Consider the following 25742-nt stretch of genomic DNA (forward strand, 5'->3'; position numbering starts at 1 on the left):
AGCAAAGGCTAGCTTTTTCAAACAGAAATTTGCATCCTGCAGCACTAATTCCAAAAGGTTTTGGGACATTGTAAAGTCCATGGAGAATAAGAGCACCTCCTCCCAGCTGTCCACTGCACTGAGGATAGGAAACACTGTCACCACTGATAAATCAATGATAATCGAGAATTTCAATAAGCATTTCTCTACGGCTGGCAATGCTTTCCACCTGGTCACCTCAACCCGGGACAACAGCTCTGCACGCCCCGCAGCAACTGGCTCAAGCCCCCCCGCTTCTCCTTCACCCAAATCCAGACAGCTGATGTTCTGAAAGAGCTGCATAATCTGGATCCCTACAAATCAGCTGGGCTAGACAATCTGGACCCTCTCTTCCTGAAATTATCCGCTGCCATTGTTGCAACCCCTATTACTAGTCTGTTCAACCTCTCTTTCGTATTGTCTGAGATTCCTAAAGATTGGAAAACTGCCGTGGTCATCCCCCTCTTCAAAGGGGGAGACACTCTTGACCCAAACTATTACAGACCTATATCCATCCTGCCCTGCTTTTCTAAAGTCTTCGAAAGCCAAGTGAACAAACAGATCACAAACCATTTCGAATCCCGCCATACAACACTCCTTCCGTGGCTTCCAACTGCTCTTAAATACAAGTAAAACGAAATGCCCGCATGACTAGCATCACAACTCTGGACGGTTCTGACTTAGAGTATGTGGACAACTATAAATACCTAGGTGTCTGGCTAGACTGTAAACTCTCCTTCCAGACTCACATTAAGCATCTCCAATCCAAAGTTAGATCTAGAATCGGCTTCCTATTTACGGGGTATGCTGCCAAACATACCCCGTAAAACTGACCATCCTACCGATCCTTGACTTCGGCGATGTCATTTACAAAATAGCCTCCAACACTCTACTCAGCAAATTGGATGCAGTCTATCACAGTGACATCCGTTTTGTCACCAAAGCCCCATAGACTACCCACCACTGTGACCTGTATGCTCTCGTTGGCTGGTCCTCGCTTCATATTCATCGCCAAACCTACTGGCTCCAGATCATCTATAAACATTTGCTAGGTAAACTCCGCCTTATCTCAGCTCACTGGTCACCATAGCAACTCCCACCGCGCTCCAGCACACGCTCCAGCAGGTATATTTCACTGGTCATCCCCAAAGCCAACAGCTCCTTTGGCCGCCTTTCCTCCCAGTTCTCTGCTGCCAATGACTGGAACAAATTGCAAAAATCACTGAAGTTGGAGACTTATATCTCCCTCACTAACTTTAAGCGTCAGCTGTCAGAGCAGCTTACCGATCGCTGCAGCTGTACACAGCCCATCCAACCAACTACCTACCTCATCCCCATATTTGTTTTTGTTTTTCTACTCTTTTGCACACTAGTATTTCTACTTGCACATCTTCATCTGCACATATATCACTCCAGTGTAAATTGCTAAATTGTAATTACTTCACCACTATTGGCCTATTTATTGCCTTACCTCCTTACTTAATTTGCACACACTGTATACAGGTTTTTCTATTGTGTTATTGACTGTACGTTTGTTTATCCCATGTGTAACTCTGTGTTGTTTTTGTCGCACTGCTTTGCTTTACTTGGCCAGGTCGCAGTTGTAAATGAGAACTTGTTCTCAACTAGCCTACCTGGTTAAATATAGGTGAAATAAATTAGCTGCAACTCTTGATAGCTTTTGTCTCCAGATAGTGCATGCAGGTTCAAAGATAGTAAGAAACTAAAGGCCTATAAATGACCAACATCAATAATGTTAATTATTATTTACGTCAATATCTATGTCATTACCTCGCATGCCCCTTGAAAGTCTACATTAGAGTATGCTGTGGTTTGGGAGAATGGCATAATAGAGCTTCATGTATCTCAGGTTAAGGTCTATGGAGTTTATTTGGCGTACTGTATGTAACCCATTGAAGGAGGCGCATCATGTTGGATCTAGCTCCATTTAATATTAAATTATTTTATATCATCACATTGAAACACAGCAATAAAAAATACAGCATGGAAATGCAATGCAAAGTACTGTGCACACACAGACAAACATGGCAGCGCGCGCACACATACACACACACACACACAGAGGAGGGTGGTGTCAAACAGTGTTGAGGTAAATACCACACCCTTTCATGTAAGAGCCTCAGTATGCAGCCATCTTGTGTCTATCTATCCTCAATCATAAGATGGCCGACACATGGATGTTTTTTCATATCCATACTGCTGAGTGGGGTGTAGGCCTATTACATTAACACATTATTTTCATTTAAAAAGGGGTTTTGTGTCACAACGACTTCAGGCTACTGAAAGAACTAGAACAGAGCCAGTGGATACTAGCTGAAACTCTTTGACCATAACTACAGTAACAAGCCTACAAGTCCAACCAAGTCATCTTTGGACACTCATTTTCTCTCCCCAATGAAAATGTGTTCCTGAATTCTTGCCCACTCCCACAGTGTATTCCGGTACTTTTGAAATGGAATAACCAAATCAAACCCTAATAAGAATCATAAAAGCGACAAACCATCAGTCCAATAGGCCTACAGTGAAGGATGAACAATATCACAGTGTCATCTATAGGTAGATTAACTCTTCTCATCCTTGTTAGAGAGGAATCACCTGATGAGTCATGACTTTTGGGTGTCTTTGTCGCTCCGTGGTAAAGTTTCCCCTAGGTACAGATCTAGGATCAGCTTCCCCTCCCCTACTCCTAACCTTAACCATTAGTGGGGAAAATGCAAAAACAAAAAAAGTTGCCTCTCATCACAAATCTTGGATCAGATTACTATACTCGCAATCCTAACATAAACAATGGGTGGTAAAATAAATATCTGACCATGTCATAGAGTTCTTTATTGTCAACAGAAAACGGGCATTTGGCAGATACACCAGGAAGTAAGAAGGACAAAGCAGAGGCCATAGCTTGTTTATCAGATAGTCTCAGGTCATGGAATCCATCTTGACACTTTGTTTCTCTGCATTTTACAAAACAATCAGGAAATTCTGTGACATTATCTATTAGTCTTTAGGGTTACAAAATTTGATATGAAGTTATGTTTGTTATTTCACACATAAAGAAAACGCCATTTGGAACAATGACTTGTTCAAAACCTATTTTTATCTGTTGGTATCTAGATAAACTTTATCTAAATTTTAAGTTCCTCGGTGTACACATCACAGACAAACTGAAAGGGTCTACCCACACAGACAGCGTGGTGAAGAAGGCGCAACAGTGCCTCTTCAACCTCAGGAGGCTGAAGAAATTTGGCTAATCATCTAAAACACTCACAAACTTTTACAGATGCACAATCGAGAGCATCCTGTCGGGCTGTATCACCGCAAGGTTTGGCAACTGCGCCGCCCTCAACCGCAAGGCTCTCCAGAAGGTAGTGCGGTCTGCACTGCATCACCAGGGGCAAACTACCTGCCCTCCAGGACACATACAGCACCCGATATCACAGGAAGACCAAAAACATCATCAAGGACAATCACCACCCGAGCAAATGCCTGTTCACCAGACGCCTCCCAAGTCCTCAACTGGCAGCTTCATTAAATAGTACCCGCAAAACACCAGTCTCAACGTCAACAGTGAAGAGCCGACTCCGGGATGCTGGCCTTCTAGGCAAAGAAAAAGCCATATCTGACTTGATTAAGATTAAGATGGGCAAAAGAACACAGACACTGGACAGAGGAACTCTGCCTTGAAGGCCAGCATCCCGGACTCGCCTCTTCACTGTTGACGTTGCAACTGGTGTTTTGCGGGTACTATTTCATTAAGTTCCCAGTTGAGGACTTGTAAGGCTTCTGTTTCTCAAACCAGACACTCTAATCTACTTGTCCTCTTGCTCAGTTGTGCACCGGGGCCTCTCACTCCTCTTTCTATTCTGGTTAGAGCCCGTTTGCGCTGTTCTGTGTAGGGAGTAGTACACAGCGTTGTACGAGATCTTCAGTTTCTTGGCAATTTCTTGCATGGAATACCCTTTATTTCTCAGAACAAGAATGGACTGACGAGTTTCAGAAGAAAGTTCTTTGTTTCTGGACATTTTTGAGCCTGTAATCGAACCCACAAATGCTGATGCTCCAGATACTTAACTAGTCTAAAGAAGGCCAGTTTTATTGCTTCTTTAATCAGAACAACAGTTTTCAGCTGTGCTAACATAATTGCAAAAGGTTTTTCTAATGATCAATTAGCCTTTTAAAATTATAAACTTGGATTAGCTAACACAACGTGCCATTGGAACACAGGAGTGATGGTTGCTGATAATGAGCCTCTGTATGCCTATGTACATATTCCAATAAGAAATCAGCCGTTTCCAGCTACAATAGTCATTTACAACATTAACAATGTCTACACTGTATTTCGGATCAATTTTATGTTCTTTTAATGGACCAAAAATGTGCTTTTCTTTCAAAAACAAGGACATTTCTGAGTGACTCCAAACTTTTGAACGGTAGTGTACATAATGTACTAGTTTTACTTTATACCATGGTGCTCCATCTATGCCTCATCTGGCTATGCGCATGTGTGTCTGACTGCTAAATGAAAGTGAAAGGAGAGTTTGCTGTGGGAGTTACAGGGGAAGTCCGAAGTCAAAATCGTATTTCTCCTCATTTTGTCTCATCCATCAGACTACAGAATAGTCGAGGACACTATCAAAGACGACCAGTGCTTAACTTGTACTGAAATAGGTGGTGGTATTCAATTTGGGTGCCAGTACTGTTTATATTTAGCTGCAGGAGCTCCACAATACTTATATTCTATAAGAGGAAGAGGAGCTCAAGCCGTAGAACATTTGAGGTGCCGGCAGTAGCGGTGTGTGGGTAAGCCACATTACAATCTACGTGTTGTGATAATTGCGTTGTTTGCTCTATGACCCGTTAATTAATATGCCTTGCGACCTTGATATATAGGACTAGACAAAAAGAAGACACAGTGCCTGAATAAATTCAACCACACCTTTCAATTTCATTGAATTGTTCTTGTGCATGTGAAAAAACAACTTTAATATTGTTTTTATTTAATTTTGTTTAATTTTATATTTCCTTGTATAGACAGAATAGGCTACTTTTCGTTAATATTTTCTTATTGATTTTCCTACCATCACATCAGTTGTTAGATTAATCTATTGTCAGGAATGAGCAAGAACGTTGAGCAAATGAGGACTGTCTCAGCCTCCAGTATTTATGCTGCAGTAGTTTATGTGTCGGGGGGCTAGGGTCAGTCTGTTACATCTGGAGTATTTCTCTTGTCTTATCCGGTGTCCTGTGTGAATTTAAATATGCTCTCTAATTCTCTCTTTCTTTCGGAGGACCTGAGCCCTAGGACCATACCTGAGCCCTGGCATGATGACTCCTTGCTGTCCCCAGTCCACCTGGCCATGCTGCTGCTCGTTTCAACTGTTCTGCCTGCGGCTATGGAACCCTGACCTGTTCACCGGACATGCTTGTTGCACCCTCGACAACTACTATGATTATTATTATTTGACCATGCTGGTCATTTATGAACATTTTGACATCTTGACCATGTTCTGTTATAATATCCACCCGGCACAGCCAGAAGAGGACTGGCCACCCCTCATAGCCTGGTTCCTCTCTAGGTTTCTTCCTAGGTTTTTGGCCTTTCTAGGGAGTTTTTCCTAGCCACCGTGCTTCTTTCACATGTATTGCTTGATGTTTGGGGTTTTAGGCTGGGTTTCTGTAGAGCACTTTGAGATTTCAGCTGATGTACGAAGGGCTATATGAATACATTTGATTTTGATTTGACATGGGATGTAATAAAGTCTTTGTTCATCTTCAAAACAGCGTTGAAGGAAACTAACAAGATTATAGAGATCAACCATTACCTGCTGGGGACCATGTCTGGTAGTGCTGCTGACTGCCAGTACTGGGAGAGACTGCTGGCTAAGGAGTGCAGGTCTGTTAAAACTTGTCTCTGTGGGATTGAGTCCTGCTATACAGTTACATGGTGTTAATATCATAATCATCTATGCCTGTCTGTCTGTTAGGCTTATGGGCACGGGGAGGGCCAGTGAGGGTTGGTTGAAGAGAAAATGTACCAATCAATGTCATTTCCATACACTCAAAACAAATGCGTGGGACAAAGTAAGCCATCAGTACCAACCAGTGACATTGTAGGTACCATCTGTTATCTAGACGAGCCACCTCCCTATTCTGGTCTTAATGGTCTGTTTCCAAGCCACATTAATGCCTTTATGTATCTGGGGTGTTAAAATGTATCTGGAAGTAAACCAGTGTTTCAGCACTCTTGACTGCCTTGTCTCATACAGTGACTGACCATCTCTTTGTGTCTCAGGCTGTACAAACTGAGGAACAAGCAGAGGATCAGTGTCTGCAGCCTCTAAGCTGCTGTGTAACATGATGCTGGGATACAGAGTCATGGGCCTCTCCATGGTCAGCATGATCGTTGGCTGGGACAACAAGGTACAGGGTGGGAGGGAGTAGAGTTTGTATATGTGTGTGGGGTGGTATGTGTTTATTTGAAAGGATGATTTTATAGCTTACATTTTCATCCTGATGGTACCCACAATTCGGTTACTGGCCCAACGCTCTTAACCGCTAGGCTACCTGCCACCACAATTTTTCACACAGGTTATCAAAATATTTATTACTTCTTAAGCCCATATACAAAATTATATTGTTCCACTTCCAATACCTGTTTAGAGCATATCTTACTGCAAACATTATGAAAAGGCCCAGTATGACACTGATTCAAATTGTGGACTTTGAGAAGTGTAAGAACATTACAGAACGCATGAATTTGGTCTCTAATTTGTCTTGTTGTGGATCACATTAAATGGAATGAAATAATGGGGCCAACAGAGGGCTGCCTTGCTTCTAGTCCATAGGAAACTTTGCGACAAGCATTTCACCACCCGCAATAACATCTGCTAAGCACGTGGTGTATGCGTTTGTATTTATTATGGCTCCCCATTAAAATGAAGGCAGTTTATACAATTAAAACTTTACATTTACAAAACACTGTGGCCTCAGGCCTCTACTCCGCCACATATCTACAGTTCTAAATCCTTATGTATTGTGTGTGCCAATGTGTGTGCTGCTTCACAGTCCCCGCTGTTCCATAAGGTGTTTATGTTTTTAAAATATAATTTTACTGCTTGCATCAGTTAGTTGATGTGGAATAGAGTTCCATGTAGTCATGGCTCTATGTAGTACTGTGTCTGTTCTGGACTTGGGGACTGAAGATACCTTTTGTGGCATGTCTTGTAGGGTATGCATGGGTGTCCCGAGCTGTGTGCCAGTAGTTAAGACAGACAGCTCGGTGCATTCAACAAAAAAAGTTGTGATGAAGTCACTCTCCTCCACTTGTAGAATATGTGACCAATACATTTAACTTGGATTAGATCATTGCTTTGTGTAGAGCATCCTTAATGTACAAAGCACAAACACTTGCAATAAAAGTTGTTGTTCAACTTGACCCATCACCAACTTATTCTACAGAACGCACTAGCCACAAAAAGAAAAACACCACCACTTCAAATGAAATATGTACAAATGGAACATGTGGACAGGCCTTGTCTGGCTTACAGTTATACAATTAAACAAGTTAGTGTGAGCAAAGTTATAACGTCACACAATTACTGTATCTTATGCCACCAAAACAGACATATGAAGCTACACCAAACAAAAATGTTTTTCCAGTTCACAGAAAAATCATTTTAAATGTGATTGTTTTGGTGGCTTCAGTTAGGGGAAAATCAAGCTAATTTATGTTTATTTGTAGAATAATATAAAATTCACATTTTAAATTTACCTGTATGTCTGTGTTCCACTGGTTCTAATATACCTATATGACTTGAGATACATATATCACACAGTGGTAATATTACATTATAATTCAACAAAATTACAGCACAACTTTTCAAAAGCCAAACCAATTAAATGAAAGTAAAACTTTCAGATGTTTTATATATGGATTCTGTGTTCACAGTGTGTGTGTGAGAGACTGATGTGTTACATTCTTGGGAAGTTTACGTTTGTCGTTTCCATTGCGTTGCTGTCCTCTTCAGCTCCTTCCTAAAACACATGAGAAGAGAGAGGTTACACACAAACACATTCCAAACAGTAGCAGTGTGTTCCAGTGTGGTAGTGGTTGTTTCCATTCCTTCCTAAAACACATGAGAAGAGAGAGGTTACACACAAACACATTCCAAACAGTAGCAGTGAGTTCCAGTGTGGTAGTGGTTGTTTCCATTCCTTCCTAAAACACATGAGAAGAGAGAGGTTACACACAAACACATTCCAAACAGTAGCAGTGTGTTCCAGTGTGGTAGTGGTTGTTTCTCCAGTTTGCTCATTAATATGAAGACATCTTCAGTGACTTACTCTGATGTTACAGAAGTGCAGAGGTTTCTCAAATCTTCTGGGCACCTTTCCCAGAGTTCTCAGAGTCGGTGTCGGAAGCTAAAACAGAAATAAAACCTATGTTAGAAAAAGAGACTGATTGAAAGATAATGAGTTTAGGTTCATTACCAAGTTCTTAATGCATGGTTCACAGTAAATAAAACCTTTCATATTAACTAAGTTGCTGCATCAATTAACATTGTTTGAACCAGCATCACAATCTACAAGGAAAAGAGACAACCACATTCTAAAATGGATACAGTCAAACCCAAAACAAAGAAAAATCTGTGATCTTTTTAGAATAATTAACAATATTAAGGTCCCCACTTACTGCTGGCTGGAACAAACCCTGAAACAGAGATAAACATTGTTTTATTACTGATTCTGCCTTGTTGGAATATTACAATAGAAGAGCATGCTTGACAGTATTCTGAATCCTGCATTCCTACTGCTGACATCACATACAACCTAACTCTTTATTTACATTAAACAGGTCAATTCAAACATACTTCTACCATCACTAACAGCGCTGCACAATACTATAACTTATAACAGTACTATGACTACTACTTCTAAACTACTAAGTAAGTCACAGCTGATAATATCTAAGATGACAATGTAAGCTACATAGGACAATAGAAAGGTCTTTCCTCACACCTTTCTTGCTCTTCTTCCTCCTCCACATGACGAGCCCAACAACAACAACAACAACCAGGAGAGCTACAACCACTCCAATGATGGGGGCGGAGCCAATGGTGTTCACACCTGTAATCATCAGAACAGAGCATTCAGACTACAGTGATAGATGATACATTTCCATCTAAAATGAACTCTAAGCAACATCAATAAAATTCAGGAGGTAAATGAGAACATGTGGTCAGAAAGGTAGTGTTCCTGAGCAGGTGAGTGAACTTAAATTAGGAATATTTGGTAGGAGGGTTGGGTATAGTGTATATTTGAATCTTTCTCCCTCTTACCCCTGTTGGTCTGGATCTCAGACTCAGTCAGAACCTTGATAAAGTCCTCCTTGATACCAGTGACCTGAACAACACACTGATACTTGTTGTTCTTCCACTCCTCAGACGTCACTTTGAGGTGGGTTCTTTTCTGGAAGGTTCCATCATCGTTGTGGAGAGTCTCTCCATTCTCCACATCTTCATGGTGATCTTGTCCATCTTTCTGCCAGAACACCATGACTCCACTGGGATAGAAACCTGTAGCGTGGCAGGTCACTGGAGAGGAGGGGGTCTTCTGGAGCAGAGACACTGATGGAGGGACTGGAGAGAGAATAAAATAGAGGGGGAGGAAGAAACACAGGCATAGTGATGAGAAACAATTATAGGGATTGGAACCGCAAGAGATAAGAAAAAGAACTTGAATATGACGTGCAGTACGGAAATGTAAATAAAAATACACAATATATCACTTTTCTGCCTGTTAATTCATATGCATAGTCACTTTAATTATACATTCATGTACATACTACCTGAATTGGCCCGACCAGTGTTCCCGCACATTGGCTAATCGGGCTATCTGCATTGTGTCCCACCACCCGCCAACCCCTCTTTTTACGCTACTGCTACTCTCTGTTCATCATATATGCATAGTCACTTTAACCATATCTACATACTACCAAAATAAGCCTGACTAACCGGTGTCTGTGTATAGACTTGCTACTCTTATTTTTCAAATGTCTTTACTGTTTTATTTCTTTACTTACCTACACACACTTTTTTTTCCTCTCTTCGCACTATTGGTTAGAGCCTGTAAGTAAGCATTTCACTGTAAGGTCTACACCTGTTGTATTCAGCGCACGTGACAAATAAACTGATATAATCTCCTGTGTCTCTGTACCTGTTCTCTGCAGAGTAGTCTTCCCGTATTCCAGATACTTTTTCAGCCACACAATGCAATCCTGGGTGAGGTAGCGTTTCTCGCTCTCAATGCTAGACGGGTCCCCTTCCCACTTCATTTTGGAGTGGAGAGCCTGCGGGACTGAGGCAATCCATGTCGCTCTCTTCAGGTCAAATACCAGGAGGTCTTGTCCATCATATCCAATATGGTGAAACCCTTCTGTTAATCCTGTCTCATCATCCCATTCACAGCCATACATGTCCTGGCTAATGTGCATGCCTGAGAGAGAGATCACATTAGAAACACTGACATGCCAACATGAACTTTCTTTACACAGCACTCACATTGAACACACAAAACCATACGACTTCTGCATGGAGTAATTTAAATTATATCAAATTTGTTATCAAAATGTAGTCACACAGTACAATCACACAGACTGGGGTCTCTGAAGCTCACCTCCTGTTTGATTGAAACGCTTCTGTGCCGTCTGAAGGTTGTTTTTGAAAACCTTCTCTGCGCCTCTCAGGTCCTCTGTGGTGCTATCCCAATACTGCTGGTCAAAAACCTTCCCCATCCAGCTCTGCTTTGGGACCTTCCTCTTCGTGATGCTGTCATAGTGGCTAATGACCTGATCATTCACCATCCCCATGTCCACAAACTCAGGGAAGTCTGAGATTCCTGAGGAGGATGTGTAGAAGTAGCGCAGGGAATGGATCACTGTAACAGAGAAGGTACTTTAAGGTACTGTACATGGAACGTTAATGAGTGTGCATATGCATGTTATCTCGGCTAGGCTAAGTGAACGTCTGCCTCGCATACTCCCTTAAAAGACCTTCGCTTGAAAAACAAGAAAAAAGTGGCAATAGTACTTTGACCATCTTGAGACACCAATATACACTTGCTCAAAAAGGTCTGAATTAATCAATGATAACTCAAGAAATCTGTTAATTATTAATTTTGCTGATGAGATCTTAATCAAGCAATTTTATAACTAAGATGTTTGGAGCAGTATTTCAAGTGAAAAAATGTGCATGAAAACAAGTCGTCTCTCATTGAATGAAAACAAACACTTTACTGAAGAATCCCTACTGTTGACCAATCATATACAAATGGGCGTAGCCCTCACCTACAGAACATTGGCTTGCCTCAAAACAACTGTGCACATGAAGACCTGAAAAATTACTTGCCGAAGCAAAAACATCAAGATATCATCATAATATATGCACAAACTTTAGGATGGAAGCATGCAGATGCTTTTAAGAGAAGCAATAACAATGTCAGCGCTAGCTAACCTTCGTTGATATTATGGCACCACTTTACCAAACACTACTAACCCTTCCTCAATCAATAACTCAGAAAATCCCCAGTATTTTTGGAGTACCATCATTCGCCGAAGACGTGGACGTTGAATATGGCAGCCCCCCCCCCCCCGCACCTCTGACTCAGAGGGGTTGGTTTAAATGAGGAAGACACATTTCAGTTGTACAACTGAGTAGGTATCCCCCTTTCCCTTAAGTATGACTATGACATGCAAACCTATTGAGGTTAAAAATGACATGTTATCCTACTGTAGGTGTCGGATTTTATTCATGTATTTGATCAAAACTATACAGAACCTATAGATAAGGGCACTCAACTTGTACAGCACTGACACAAATGACAGTTGGAAAGAAATTGATAATTGAAGATTGTGGGAGCTGTACTGTTAGTTCTTTGATATAATTGTCGATAACCTGTTTTTGAAAAAAACTTGGGTTATGGCTTTTCAACCTCTGCCATATCGTGGATTCAGTCATTTAATTGAACACGCATATATATACACATACATATATTTTTTATGTAAGCTTCTAATGTGAATGTAATGAGACTGCTCTTCTCTGTGTCACGGAGGCTCTCCGCACTGCTAAAGCTAACTCTCTCTCCTCTGCTCTCATCCTTCTAGACCTATCTGCTGCCTTTGATACTGTGAACCATCAGATCCTCCTCTCCACCCTCTCCGAGTTGGGCATCTCCGGCGCGGCCCACGCTTGGATTGCGTCCTGACAGGTCGCTCCTACCAGGTGGCGTGGCGAGAATCTGTCTCCGCACCATGCGCTCTCACCACTGGTGTCCCCCAGGGCTCTGTTCTAGGCCCTCTCCTATTCTCGCTATACACCAAGTCACTTGGCTCTGTCATATCCTCACATGGTCTCTCCTATCATTGCTATGCAGACGACACACAATTAATCTTCTCCTTTCCCCCTTCTGATAACCAGGCGGCGAATCGCATCTCTGCATGTCTGTCAGACATATCAGTGTGGATGACGGATCACCAGCTCAAGCTGAACCTCGGCAAGACGGAGCTGCTCTTCCTCCCGGGGAAGGACTGCCCGTTCCATGATCTCGCCATCACGGTTGACAACTCCCTTGTGTCCTCCTCCCAGAGTGCTAAGAACCTTGGCGTGATCCTGGACAACACCCTGTCGTTCTCCACTAACATCAAGGCGGTGACCCGATCCTGTAGGTTCATGCTCTACAACATTCGCAGAGTACGACCCTGCCTCACACAGGAAGCGGCGCAGGTCCTAATCCAGGCACTTGTCATCTCCCGTCTGGATTACTGCAACTCGCTGTTGGCTGGGCTCCCTGCCTGTGCCATTAAACCCCTACAACTCATCCAGAACGCCGCAGCCCGTCTGGTGTTCAACCTTCCCAAGTTCTTTCACGTCACCCCGCTCCTCCGCTCTCTCCACTGGCTTCCAGTTGAAGCTCGCATCCGCTACAAGACCATGGTGATTGCCTACGGAGCTGTGAAGGGAACGGCACCTCCATACCTTCAGGCTCTGATCAGGCCCTACACCCAAACAAGGGCACTGCGTTCATCCACCACTGGCCTGCTGGCCCCCCTACCTCTGAGGAAGCACAGTTCCCGCTCAGCCCAGTCAAAACTGTTCGCTGCTCTGGCACCCCAATGGTGGAACAAGCTCCCTCACGACGCCAGGACAGCGGAGTCAATCACCACCTTCCGGAGACACCTGAAACCCCACCTCTTTAAGGAATACCTAGGATAGGATAAAGTAATCCTTATACCCCCCCCCCCCTTAAAAGATTTAGATGCACTATTGTAAAGTGGTTGTTCCACTGGATATCATAAGGTGAATGCACCATTTTGTAAGTCGCTCTGGATAAGAGCGTCTGCTAAATGACTTAAATGTAATGTAAATGTAATGTTAAACATGTAATGTTTGGTGTACCGCAGGGCAGTGCTCTTGGCACTTTTCATATTTTGTTTACCAATGACCTGACACTGGCATTAAAACAAAGCCTGTGTGTTGATGTATGCTGATGATTCAACCCTATACGCGTCAGCAACCACAGCTAGTGAAGTCACTGCAACCCTAAACAACGAGTTTGTCAGTTTTAGAATGGGTGGCCAGTAGTCCTGAATATCTCTAAAACTAAGAGAATTGCATTTGGTACAAATCATTGCCTAAATTCTAGACCTCAGCTGAATCTGGTAATGAATGATGTGACTGTTTAGCAAGTTGAGAAGACTAAATTACTTGGCGTTACCTTAGAATGTAAACTGTCATGGTCAAAACATACATACACTGAACAATGGTCCCATGTTTCATGAGCTGAAATAAAAGGTAACAGAAATGTTCCATATGCACAAGTGAGCATTTCTCCTTTGCCAAGATAACCCATCCAACTGACAGGTGTGGCATATCAAGAAGCTGAATAAACAGCATGAGCATTACAAATGACACCTTGTGCTGGGGACAATAAAAGGCCTCTAAAATGTCAAGTTATCACAACACAATGCCAAAGAGGTCTCAAGTTGAGGGAGCTTGCAATTGGCATGATGACTGCAGGAATGTCTACCAGAGAATTGAATGTTAGAGAATTTGGTAGTACGTCTAACCGGCCTCACAACCGCAGACCACGTGTAACCACGCCAGCCCAGGACCTCCACATGCTTCTTCACCTACGTGATCGTCCCGAGACCAGACACCAAGACAGCTGATTAAACTGGGTTTGCACAACTTAAGAATTTCTGCACAAACTGTCAGAAACGGTCTCAGGGAAGCTCACCTGTGTGCTCGTCGTCCTCATCAAGGTAATGACCTAACTGCAGTTCGGCGTCGTAACCAACTTCAGCGGGCAAATGCTCACCTTCGATGGCCACTGGCACGCTGGAGAACTGTGCTCTTCACGGATAAATCCCGGCTTCAACTGTACCGGGCAGAGTGGGCGAACGGTTTGATTATGTCAACGTTGTGAACAGAGTGCCCCATGGTGGGGTTATGGTATCGGCAGGCATAAATCGATTGCAATTTGAATACACAGAAATACCGTGACGAGATCCTGAGTCACACTGTCGTGTCATTCATCCGCCGACCATCACGATAATGCACAGCCCCATGTCGCAAGGATCTGTACACAATTCCTGGAAGCTGAAAATGGCCCAGTTCTTCCATGGCCTGCATACCCAGACATGTCACACATTGAGCATTTTTGGGATGCTCTGGATCCACGTGTACGACAGCTTGTTCCAGTTCCCGCCAATATCCAGCAACTTTACACAGCCATTGAGGAGTGGGACAAGATTCCACAGGCCACAATGAACAGCCTGTTGCGCTGCATGATGCAAATGGTGGTCACACCAGATACTGATTGGTTTCCTGATGCCCCAATCTGTATTCCCAGTTATGTGAAATCAATAGATTATGGCCTAATGAATTTTTCAATTGACTGATTTCCTTATATGAACTGTAACTCAGTAAAAATCTTTTAACCTCTATGGGCTAGGTGGGACGCTTGCTGTTTTGGATAGAGATGATCAAGAAGGCCAAGAAATAGTCAGAGAGCGCTTCCTGTTTGGAATCTTCTCAGGTTTTGGCCTGCCAAATGAGTTCTGTTATACTCAGACACCATTCAAACAGTTTTAGAAACTTTAGGGTGTTTTCTATCCAAATCAAACAATTATATGCATATTCTAGTTACTGGGCAGGAGTAGTAACCAGATTAAATCGGGTACGTTTTTTATCCGGCCGTGCAAATACTGCCCCCTAGCCCTAACAGGTTAAATTGTTGCAGTTATATTTTTGTTCAGTGTAAAACCAATGATTGTAAACATGGGGAGAGGTCTGTCCATAATAAAGAGACACTACACAAAGCAAGTCCTGCAGGCTTTAGTTTAATCTTATCTTGATTATTGTCCAGTCATATGGTCAAATGCTGAAAAGGACCTAGTTAAACTGCAGCTGGCACAGAACAGAGCGGCACATTTTGCTCTTCATTGTAATCAGAGGGCTAATATATCAATACTATGCATGCCAGTCTCTCTTGGCTAAGAGTTGAGTAAAGACAACGCATCACTTCTTGTTTTTATAAGAAGCAATGTGTTGAAAATTCCAAATTGTTTGCATAGTTAGCTTACACACAGCACGGACACACACCCCACCAGACATGCCACCAGGGGTCTTTTCACAGTCCCCAGGTCCAGAACCAATTCAAGGAAACTTACAGTATTATACAGAGCCACGATTGCATTGCACTCTCTTCAATCTCATTAAAGCATGTAACACCAAACCTGGTTTAAAAAATAAATAAAATAGCAACTCCCCCATGTGACCTACTTTTTCTGTGCATGTACTGACATGTTATTGTAACTGATGTGTGTAACGCATACACACATCCACACTGCATGTTGTTTTAAATGTAAGTAAATTGTAAAGTATTTTGTTTGTAATGTCTTTTTCGTTATGTGTCGGTCCCCAGTAAGACTAGCTGTCGCTATTGGCGTCGGCTAGTGGGAATCCTAATTAAATCTAAAACAACAAAAAATACATTTTACACCTTTTGAAGGCCCTCGGAATCAATTACAGTAGTGTCTCAAATGACGGTTTCTTGTTCGAATAGTAGAATACACAAGGTGCAATTTCGAAATTTGGTTGTGCATCAACAGTTCTATTATGGCAGTCACTGATATTCACTCAATTAGCCCATGTCCACCTCATTGATTCGTGACCACATCAAAGTTACCCATCCCAGGCCTATAGTAACATAGAACAGACTGCGCGTCACCAAACACCAGGGCAAACGATATACTTAAGGTTAAGATCGAAACTGATATATGCACTTCACAGCCATTATAGCATACGAGTTCACATCTCACAGTGGACAGCCCGCCTCCACATTGTTGGACATATAATGAAATCACGTTTGCATACTGTAATGTGTTTGTTTTATCGAGTGATGCTGTTATTATATTTAACGTTACTCATCTTGTTTGTTTGTTCTAAAGGCCGTCGGCGGACGAATTGTCATGTTTTTAATTTGAAACAATAAAACATCAGCGTTTAAATTTTATGAGTCACGTGTATATATCCTACAAAAGAATCTAACAATAATAAAAATATACTAAATAATGTGGAAATCACTGACCTGATAAAGCGCCATGAATACAACTGAGGAGAACAAAATATATCTTCATGGCGCTGATGAGTCTGGTTTTCATGACCGTTTTCCGAATTCAGGAACTGTTTGTATCTAATGCAGTAATATAGCCAATTTAAACTGTATTACAATTTAAATTGGCCATATTACTGATTTGTTCCACCACACCTCAGAACCACAGTGAAAATACGTTTCCGTCTTGGCAAGGCCATTTATACGGCTCTTCTGTTTACAGATCAACTGGGAACCCAATAGGAAATCAGAAAGATACTTCGTCACAAAACACCAGGAGTACAAACGTGTTCAAGGTTATGATCCAAATTGAAAGTAAAGCCATGTCACTGTTGATGTTCAAAAACGGTTGGCAAAGGGAAAACGGACTATAAGGGTGACAGATGGATGACTGAAAATTGACTTTGAAATAAATTAGGTTCAAAGCAAAGCCGTGTTCAAATTGTACCCTACTCTGTTTCTGCTGTAGCTCTCTGTTACTTTTTGAGATCATCGCATTACATATGCCTCGTTCAAAACAACAGGGAAATCGTGATAACAGTGATATTTGGGTCGGGAAGTCAGAGTTCTAGATAGATGCTCGAGTTTCCGACTTGGAATTCGGAGTTGGATGACAGTTCAAACCGATTTTTCCCAGTAGGAGCAAGTTTTTTACCGAGTTCCCAGTTGTCTTGAACACACTGAAGTCAGAAGTCGGAGATTTCAGACTTCCCAGTTGTTTTGCACGCACCAAGGCACCTCTGCTGTTACCATACACACCATTTGACCACCCTGAGAGAAATAACTAACTTCGCCATGGTTCGTTGGACAAAGCCTATGGGGGAAATGAATGACGTTTTTGTAAGGATAAATGCCGAAAAGAAATGATGTGGTAAACACAGGCTTTAAGAGATATTACGTTCTGTTCTATGAGATTATATTTATCAACTAACATAGCCTAACTTTGTGAATTTTGAATAATTTATGTACTTAAAAAAAAAGCACACAAACGCTTCATAATTCAGAAAGGTTATGTTAACTGTGTAACGAGTGTGCTGACAGTCAGGAAGCAAGTTCAGGGAGTGAAAACATTTAATTAATAAATGAACAAAACAAGAAACACGAACAGCGCACCGACATGAAACAGGTAGAGAAACAATGACGACTGGGGAAGAAACCAAAGGGAGTGACATAAACTCAGCAAAAAAATAAACGTCCTCTCAATGTCAACTGCGTTTATTTTCAGCAAACTTAACGTGTAAATATTTGTATGAGCAAAACGAGATTCAACAACTGAAACATAAACTTAACAAGTTCCACAGACATGTGACTAACAGAAATGGAATAATGTGTCCCTGAACAAAGGTGGGGGGTCAAAATCAAAAGTAACAGTCAGTATCTGGTGTGGCCACCAGCTGCATTAAGTACTGCAGTGCATCTCCTTGTCATGGACTGTACCAGATTTGCCAGTTCTTGCTGTGAGATGTTACCCCACTCTTCCACCAAGGCACCTGCAAGTTCCCGGACATTTCTGGGGGGAATGGCCCTCACCCTCCAAACCAACAGGTCCCAGACATGCTCAATGGGATTGAGATCCGGGCTCTTCGCTGGCCATGGCAGAACACTGACATTCTTGTCTTGCAGGAAATCACGCACAGAACGAGCAGTATGGCTGGTGGCATTGTCATGCTGGAGGGTCATGTCAGGTTTAGTCTGCAGGAAGGGTACCACATGAGGGAGGAATATGTCTTCCCTGTAACGAACAGCGTTGAGATTGCCTGCAATGACAACAAGCTCAGTCCGATGATGCTGTGACACACCGCCCCAGACCATGACGGACCCTCCAAATCGATCCCGCTCCAGAGTACAGGCCTCAGTGTAACGCTCATTTGTTCGACGATAAACGCGAATCCGAACATCACCCCTGGTGAGACAAAACCGCAACTCGTCAGTGAAGAGCACTTTTTGCCAGTCCTGTCTGGTCCAGCGACAGTGGGTTTGTGCCCATAGGCGACGTTGTTGCCGGTGATGTCTGGTGAGGACCTGCCTTACAACAGGCCTACAAGCCCTCAGTCCAGCCTCTCTCAGCCTATTGCGGACAGTCTGAGCACTGATAGAGGGATTGTGCGTTCCTGGTGTAACTCGGGCAGTTGTTGTTGCCATCCTGTACTTGTCCCGCAGGTGTGATGTTCGGATGTACCGATCCTGTGCAGGTGTTGTTACACGTGGTCTGCCACTGCGAGGACGATCAGTTGTCCGCCCTGTCTCCCTGTAGCGCTGTCTTAGGCGTCTCATATTACGGACATTGCAATTTATTGCCCTGGCCACATCTGCAGTCCTCATGCCTCCTTGCAGCATGCCTAAGGCACATTTTTCAAACATATGACTATTTTACACCATTTTAAAGACAAGACTCTCCTTTATCTAACCACATTGTCCGATTTCAAAAAGGCTTTACAACAAAAGCAAAACATTAGATTATGTCAGGAGAGTACCCAGCCAGAAATAATCACACACCCATTTTTCAAGCTAGCATATAATGTCACAAAAACCAAAACCACAGCTAAATGCAGCACTAACCTTTGATGATCTTTATCAGATGACACTCCTAGGACATTATGTTATACAATACATGCATGTTTTGTTCAATCAAGTTCATATTTATATCAAAAACCAGCTTTTTACATTAGCATGTGACATTCAGAACTAGCATACCCACCGAAAACTTCCGGTGAATTTACTAAATTACTCACGATAAACGTTCACAAAAAACATAATTATTTTAAGAATTATAGATACAGAACTCCTTTATGCAATCGCGGTGTCCGATTTTAAAATAGCTTTTTGGTGAAAGCACATTTTGCAATATTCTGAGTAGATAGCCCGGCCATCATGGCTAGCTATTTTGACACCCACCAAGTTTGGCACTCACCAAACTCAGATTTACTATAAGAAAAATTGGATTACCTTTGCTGTTCTTCGTCAGAATGCACTCCCAGGACTTCTACTTCAACACTCAATGTTGTTTTGGTTCCAAATAATCCATAGTTATATCCAAATAGCTCAGTTTTGTTCTTGCGTTCAAGACACTATCCGAAGGGTGATGCGCCGGCACGTATCGTGACAAAAAAATTAAAAATATTCCATTACCGTACTTCGAAGCATGTCAAACGCTGTTTAAAATCCATTTTTATGCGATTTTTCTCGTAAAATAGCGATAATATTCCGACCGGGAGACCTTGTTTTCGTTCAAACACTGAAAATAGAAAATGGAGTCTTCACATGCACGCGCACGCCCGTGTCATTGTTCTCAGAACGACCACTTTCCAAAAGCCCTACTGTTTTTCGCCCAGGGACTGCAGAGTCATCATTCCCCATTCTGGCGCCTTCTGAGAGCCTATGAGAGCCTTAGAAAATGTCACGTTACAGCAGAGATCCTCTGTTTTCGATAAAGAGGCTATAGAAGGCCAAGAAATGGTCAGAGAGGGCACTTCCTGTATGGAATCTTCTCAGGTTTTGGCCTGCCATATGAGTTCTGTTATATTCACAGACACCATTCAAACAGTTTTAGAAACTTTAGGGTGTTTTCTATCCAAATCAAACAATTATATGCATATTCTAGTTTCTGGGCAGGAGTAATAACCAGATTAAATCGGGTAAGTTTTTTATCCGGCCGTGAAAATACTGCCCCCTATCCTAAACAGGTTAACAGAAAACACCCATATCTGCTACTGCACGTTAAGCGGTACTGGAGCCTCCTTAATGACAGCTTCTACCCCCAAGCCATAAGCCTGCTGAACAGTTAATCAAATGGATACACAGACTATTTGCATTGACCCCCTTATTGTTATCTATTATAATTTTTTGCACTGACTCTCTTGCACAGGATGTACACTCACTGGACTCTAACCACACACCCACTCATACTACTCTGACACTCTCACACACAACACACACATGCTTAAAGACGCCAAACACACACACACACACACACACACACACACACACACACACACACACACACACACACACACACACACACACACACACACATTCATATTCCTTCACACTCTTTACACACGCTGCTGCTACTCTCTGTTTATTATCTATGCATAGTTACTTTACACCTACCTACATATTACCTCGACTACCCCGTACCCCAGCACATTGATTCGGTACTGGGACCCCTTGTATAATGCCTCTTTATTGTTATTTTTAATGTGTTACTATGTTTTCTTTAGTTTATTCAGCACATTTTTCTTACTTACTTTGAAAAAAACCTCTACATTGTTGGTTAAGGGCTCATAAGTAAGCATTTCCGTTTTACTCTAAGGTCTACACTTGCTGTATTTGGCGCATGTGACAAACTATTCACAGAGAAGTATCAGGACCATAGACATGAATAAAGCATTTGCGTCTTTGGGTCTGAGAAAAGCCCCATAACAATGTTATGTATTATTTGATATATAAACACTGGTTATAATGACATCATTTGTGAGAAGTCAGTTGTGACGACGTATATTCAGTTTACATGAGTGTTATAACTGTCAATCAGTCAACCTGGGGCGGCAGGTAGCATAGTGGTTAGCGTGTTGGGCCAGTAACCGAAAGGTTGCTGGATTGAATCCCAATCTGACAAGGTAAAAATCTGTCGTTCTGTCCCTGAACAAGGCAGTTAACACACTGTTCCCCGATAGGCTGTAATTGTAAATAAGAATTTGTTCTTAACTGACTTGCCTAGTTAGATAAAGGTTAGGGGGAAAAAGATACAAAAAGTCAAACATTTATTAAAAAGAAAACAACTAAATCAGTCAGCCCTATCTGTCTTGACATCTCCCTTCCTTTCTCTCTCTCCCCCCCAAGATGTCCAAGTGCATTTGAAAGACTTATCTAAGTGTATAAATGTTTCTTAGAATGGAAAAGGTAAGAAATGTACCGTGCCATTCAAGAGAACAGTCTTTAGAACAGTATTTGTGCGTGCATTATCCCAAATAACCACCAGGGGGAGCTGTCAGACAGCTATTTGCAAGAGAAATCGAAGTTGCTTCTCCACATATCCGGCGAAAAGTGAGAAAGATGGCTACAGAGAGATTCCAAACCTGTCGTCTTTGATTAATTATTGTCATTCTGGATGGAATATAGCGATAGTATCACCCCCTCCAACATACATCGTGGCGGAAAATAACCTTGTCACAGAGGTGGTCATAGTGGCACGAGATTGAAAGTCTCTCGTTACAATCTAGTGTCCATAGCAAGCTAGCTAACGTTAGTTGTGCTGCTAGCCTAGCCACACCGGCAGGCTGTCCTTCAAATTCCTTGGTAAGTAGCGGCTAGCTAGTCCCACTAACTAATTAGACAGCAAGTCACCTTTTTTTGGTACGCTAGCTACACGGATAGCATGACAATAGTGTGGCATTACGATTCTACCAGAGTCTGACAGTTTGCTCAATGATGTATATCATTGTGACAAAATAAGTTAAGAAAAGTAGTTCGCTAGTTACGATACAACAAAGGAAGACGTCAATATGCATGAAATGTCAAGGAGAGTGTAATGAGATGTACCTAGGTTTGCAACTGCGTTGCTTTCGACATGTCACTGTTTTTAGAACAACTAGTTAGCTATCCCAAAACATCTTCCCTTGTTGTTTTTACGGCATAATTATTACTATTACCACCTGTGTGCCCAAAGAATTCAGTCTCATTCTTCACTTGTCTTAACAGCTGTCAAACTGGGTTGCTCTGTTGTAATGCAATCGACTGCAATCTAACCTATACACAGATCTTCTCTCACATCAGTCTATGTTGGCCTAATTTCCTAAAACTAAATGTAATGTGTGTAACATTTATCGTCATCTTTCATGCTTTTCCATAGATAGGGGTTTTTAAAACACAAAATGGTGACTCCAGTCAACATCCAAAACCCCAGTAAGACGTGGGAGCTGAGCTTGTATGAGCTGCACAGGAGCCCACAGGTAATGACAATCACTTTCCACATAGAAATACTTACAAATGCATCCAGGTGAGAAGTGATAAAACAGCATTGTATTGTATTCACAAAAACGGTGGAGTCCTTTTTATAGTTTCTCAGTTAACAAACATTGGTGTGAGGAACAGTGGAATCATTGATCTCACCTACTTGTGAAATTTCCATGGAAAGGAAGGATGCTTTTTTTGTGCATTTGAAACTGGGCCATGGTCAATCAATTTAAAGCTGACCCTTGAACGACATAGATGGCCCATGGAGTTACCTGTATTGCCTGACACATTCCCCTCCCTGCCTGTAGGAGGCGATCATGGACAGCACAGAGATAGCAGTGTCCCCCAGGAGCCTCCACAGTGAGCTGATGTGCCCCATCTGTCTGGACATGCTGAAGAACACCATGACCACTAAGGAGTGCCTGCATCGCTTCTGTTCCGACTGCATCGTCACTGCACTCCGATCAGGGTGAGGGACACACAGCTGTGACGATTTGAGGATGACCCTTCATTCGCTCTACTCTGGAGTGTGCGCCAGTTTAAATCTTTAGAGAACCTCCATATTAAACGATATAAAATGAAAGCTTATCTTTAACTCACCCTCATTCCTCTCCTCCTCAGGAACAAGGAATGCCCCACGTGCCGAAAGAAGCTGGTGTCGAGACGCTCGTTGCGCCGTGACTCCAACTTCGACGCCCTCATCTCAAAGATCTACCCCAGCCGGGACGAGTACGAGGCCCACCAGGACCGGGTGCTGGAGAGACTCAACCGACTGCACAACAAGCAGGCACTCAGCTCCAGCATCGAGGAGGGGCTGCGCATGCAGGCACTTCACAGGTAGGAGATGAGAGGATAGGGAGTAGGGTTTATAGGTTTCCCAGAAATTCCAGTTGAAAGATTCTTGGAATCAGGAGAGAGTTGTCAGACCTAGTATGTGGACAAACGAACAACACTGCATAAGTCAGGGAAAGTCCCTCCTTTGAGTATTGGAAGTGTAAAATGGCCTCTCGCACTCTGCTCACCCTTGACCCCCTAGAGCCCAGCGAGTGCGCAAACCGGCGCAGGAGAGTGACAACACAACCTTCAGCGGTGGTGAGGACAATGGGGACACACGGTCACACCTCTCCCACGACTCCGCTCCCTCCCATGCGCCCCTCCCCCCGAGCCACACCCCCTCCGAGGCCGGGCACACCCGGAACCCCAAGCGGCCCAGAGAATCGGACGGGTCGGTCCCGGAGGTGGATGGGGGCAGCCCCACGCCACCAGTCCGCCGCCACAAAGAGAGCCCCGGCTCTGAGATAGAGCTGGTGTTCCGCCCGCACCCCCTGCTGGTCAACACACAGGACTACAGCCAGACCAGGTGAGGGTTCTGTGGGGGGGGTGTTGTGTTATAACATCTCAAATGATGGAAATTTTGATTCGGAATGTATTCTTGAACGGTCTTTTTGTTTGGTTTTTATTGACACCCATTCCTCTCAGATATGTGAAGACCACAGCCAATGCAACAGTTGACCACCTGTCTAAGTACCTGGCTCTGCGTATTGCTCTGGAGGACAGACAAAGAGACAGCCAATCAGATGCAGGGACAGAGAAAGAAGGGGGTGCTAGAGGAGAGGAAGCAGCAGCAGCAGCAGAAGGGACCAGCCTGAAGAATATCAGTGAGAAACAATACACCATCTACATTCCCACATCAGGGGGCCAGTTCTCTGTGAGTACACAAGCTTATCAGCCATATTTTTTCAGGGTGGTGGGAGCTATTATCAGTGAATTAATTTAAATGGACCCCTCATCTGTCCTATTTATCTCCTGCTCTACTTTCATCCTCATCCATTGCTTTGACTTGTACCTCTGGGTCACGTTTCTTTCGTTCTCTCTACCTCAGACTCTCAACGGCTCCCTGACTCTGGAGCTGGTAAATGAGAAGTACTGGAAGGTCAGAAAGCCTCTGGAGCTCTACTATGCCCCCAGCAAGGACCAACAGCCTCAGTCCCCAAAGAGGGGTGAGGAGCCCTCCCTCTTCAGCCTTCATCACTCCCTCTGACCATGTGTCGGAGAGACCTTTAATTAAAGGGTTGTGTGCTGCTTCGAAGGTAGTCATTGGGAACATTCAATAGATTGCTGGTCTTACCATTTGTTTTCAGTAGCTTCAAATCAAACGAGTGTAAAGTTTAGAATTCCTACAACGTAGATCTGATTCATCATTGATAGAAGGGTTGACTTAATGCTGTCTGGACTGGCACACACACCACCAGACAACATACGTAGTCCAGCCTTTCAAGTATTGATGCTTGGCATTTCACCAAGACGGTTGATACATTTCAGATACATGAGGATTTTTCATTGGAAGATTAACCTTTTTCTTTGAGACTTGGGATGACCAGAGGTCATGAAGGATTGAATATTATGCAAGAATACTGCAATATAGCAGTAGATTAAGACTTTTCTATACTGAAATTTGAAAATAAAGCCATGACTGAATCATTATGCTGCTTATGGAGAACGTCAAGTAGTAACTGTCAGTGGAATGTATCCTGAACTTAACCATAGGGCTAGTTCCATAACTTTCACTTTATCAAGACTTACCCGATTGATGCACTTAGTTCTTCTGGCATGGGTTCTTACCACAATGTTCTTTGTACAATTAAAGCAATATCCCACGTGGAACTGTTACTCAGCTTATATATTGCAATCACTCTTGATGTTTCAGCCTTAAGATCAAGTCAGCACAATGATTGCGCATTGGTATGAAATTGGTGCTGTGGTATCACAGGATAGGAGTCAATGAAACTTGGTTGCATGTTGAGGGTGAACAGTAACATGCTATTCTACATACTTAAAATTAAAACGGGTTGCAACTGAACTTGAGCTCCTCCTAGGACTCATGACCAATTCTCCTGGTCCTTTAAACTTTTTCAAAATCATACCAATGTATATGAACAGGTATAGTGTACACCTTTTCAAATCCTAGAATTGGTCTGTTTACAGTGCTCGTTCAGTCCCCTCTTAGAGATCCATTCAGACTTGGGCACAACATTTGGATAAATTGACATGCCACCGACATGGTAAAATAAGGAGTCAAA

The 25742-nt window shown here is 42.8% G+C and overlaps 2 protein-coding genes across 2 annotated transcripts; one reads left to right on the top strand and one right to left on the bottom strand.

Annotated features, from left to right (window-relative positions):
- Positions 1 to 7751: 7751 nt before the first annotated feature.
- Positions 7752 to 16959, bottom strand: LOC106569947 (class I histocompatibility antigen, F10 alpha chain). Its single transcript, XM_014141729.3, has 8 exons — positions 16684 to 16959; positions 10711 to 10971; positions 10252 to 10530; positions 9375 to 9674; positions 9055 to 9162; positions 8729 to 8746; positions 8380 to 8457; positions 7752 to 8070 (listed from the first exon to the last, which is right to left on the bottom strand). The coding sequence occupies exons 1-7, from the start codon at positions 16754 to 16756 to the stop codon at positions 8408 to 8410; spliced, it is 1089 nt and encodes a 362-aa protein (XP_013997204.2). The 5' UTR covers positions 16757 to 16959; the 3' UTR covers positions 7752 to 8070; positions 8380 to 8407.
- A 4796-nt stretch (positions 16960 to 21755) lies between these two features.
- On the top strand, positions 21756 to 25146 carry rng2a (E3 ubiquitin-protein ligase RING2-A). The gene is made up of 7 exons (NM_001173880.1): positions 21756 to 22005; positions 22559 to 22658; positions 22971 to 23131; positions 23284 to 23499; positions 23699 to 24022; positions 24142 to 24370; positions 24545 to 25146. Exons 2-7 carry the CDS (start codon positions 22581 to 22583, stop codon positions 24701 to 24703), a joined length of 1167 nt encoding a protein of 388 aa, NP_001167351.1. The 5' UTR covers positions 21756 to 22005; positions 22559 to 22580; the 3' UTR covers positions 24704 to 25146.
- Positions 25147 to 25742: the final 596 nt, after the last annotated feature.

This window comes from Salmo salar, chromosome 14 (assembly GCF_965601325.2).
Source record: "Salmo salar chromosome 14, fSalSal1, whole genome shotgun sequence".
NCBI lineage: Eukaryota > Metazoa > Chordata > Actinopteri > Salmoniformes > Salmonidae > Salmo > Salmo salar.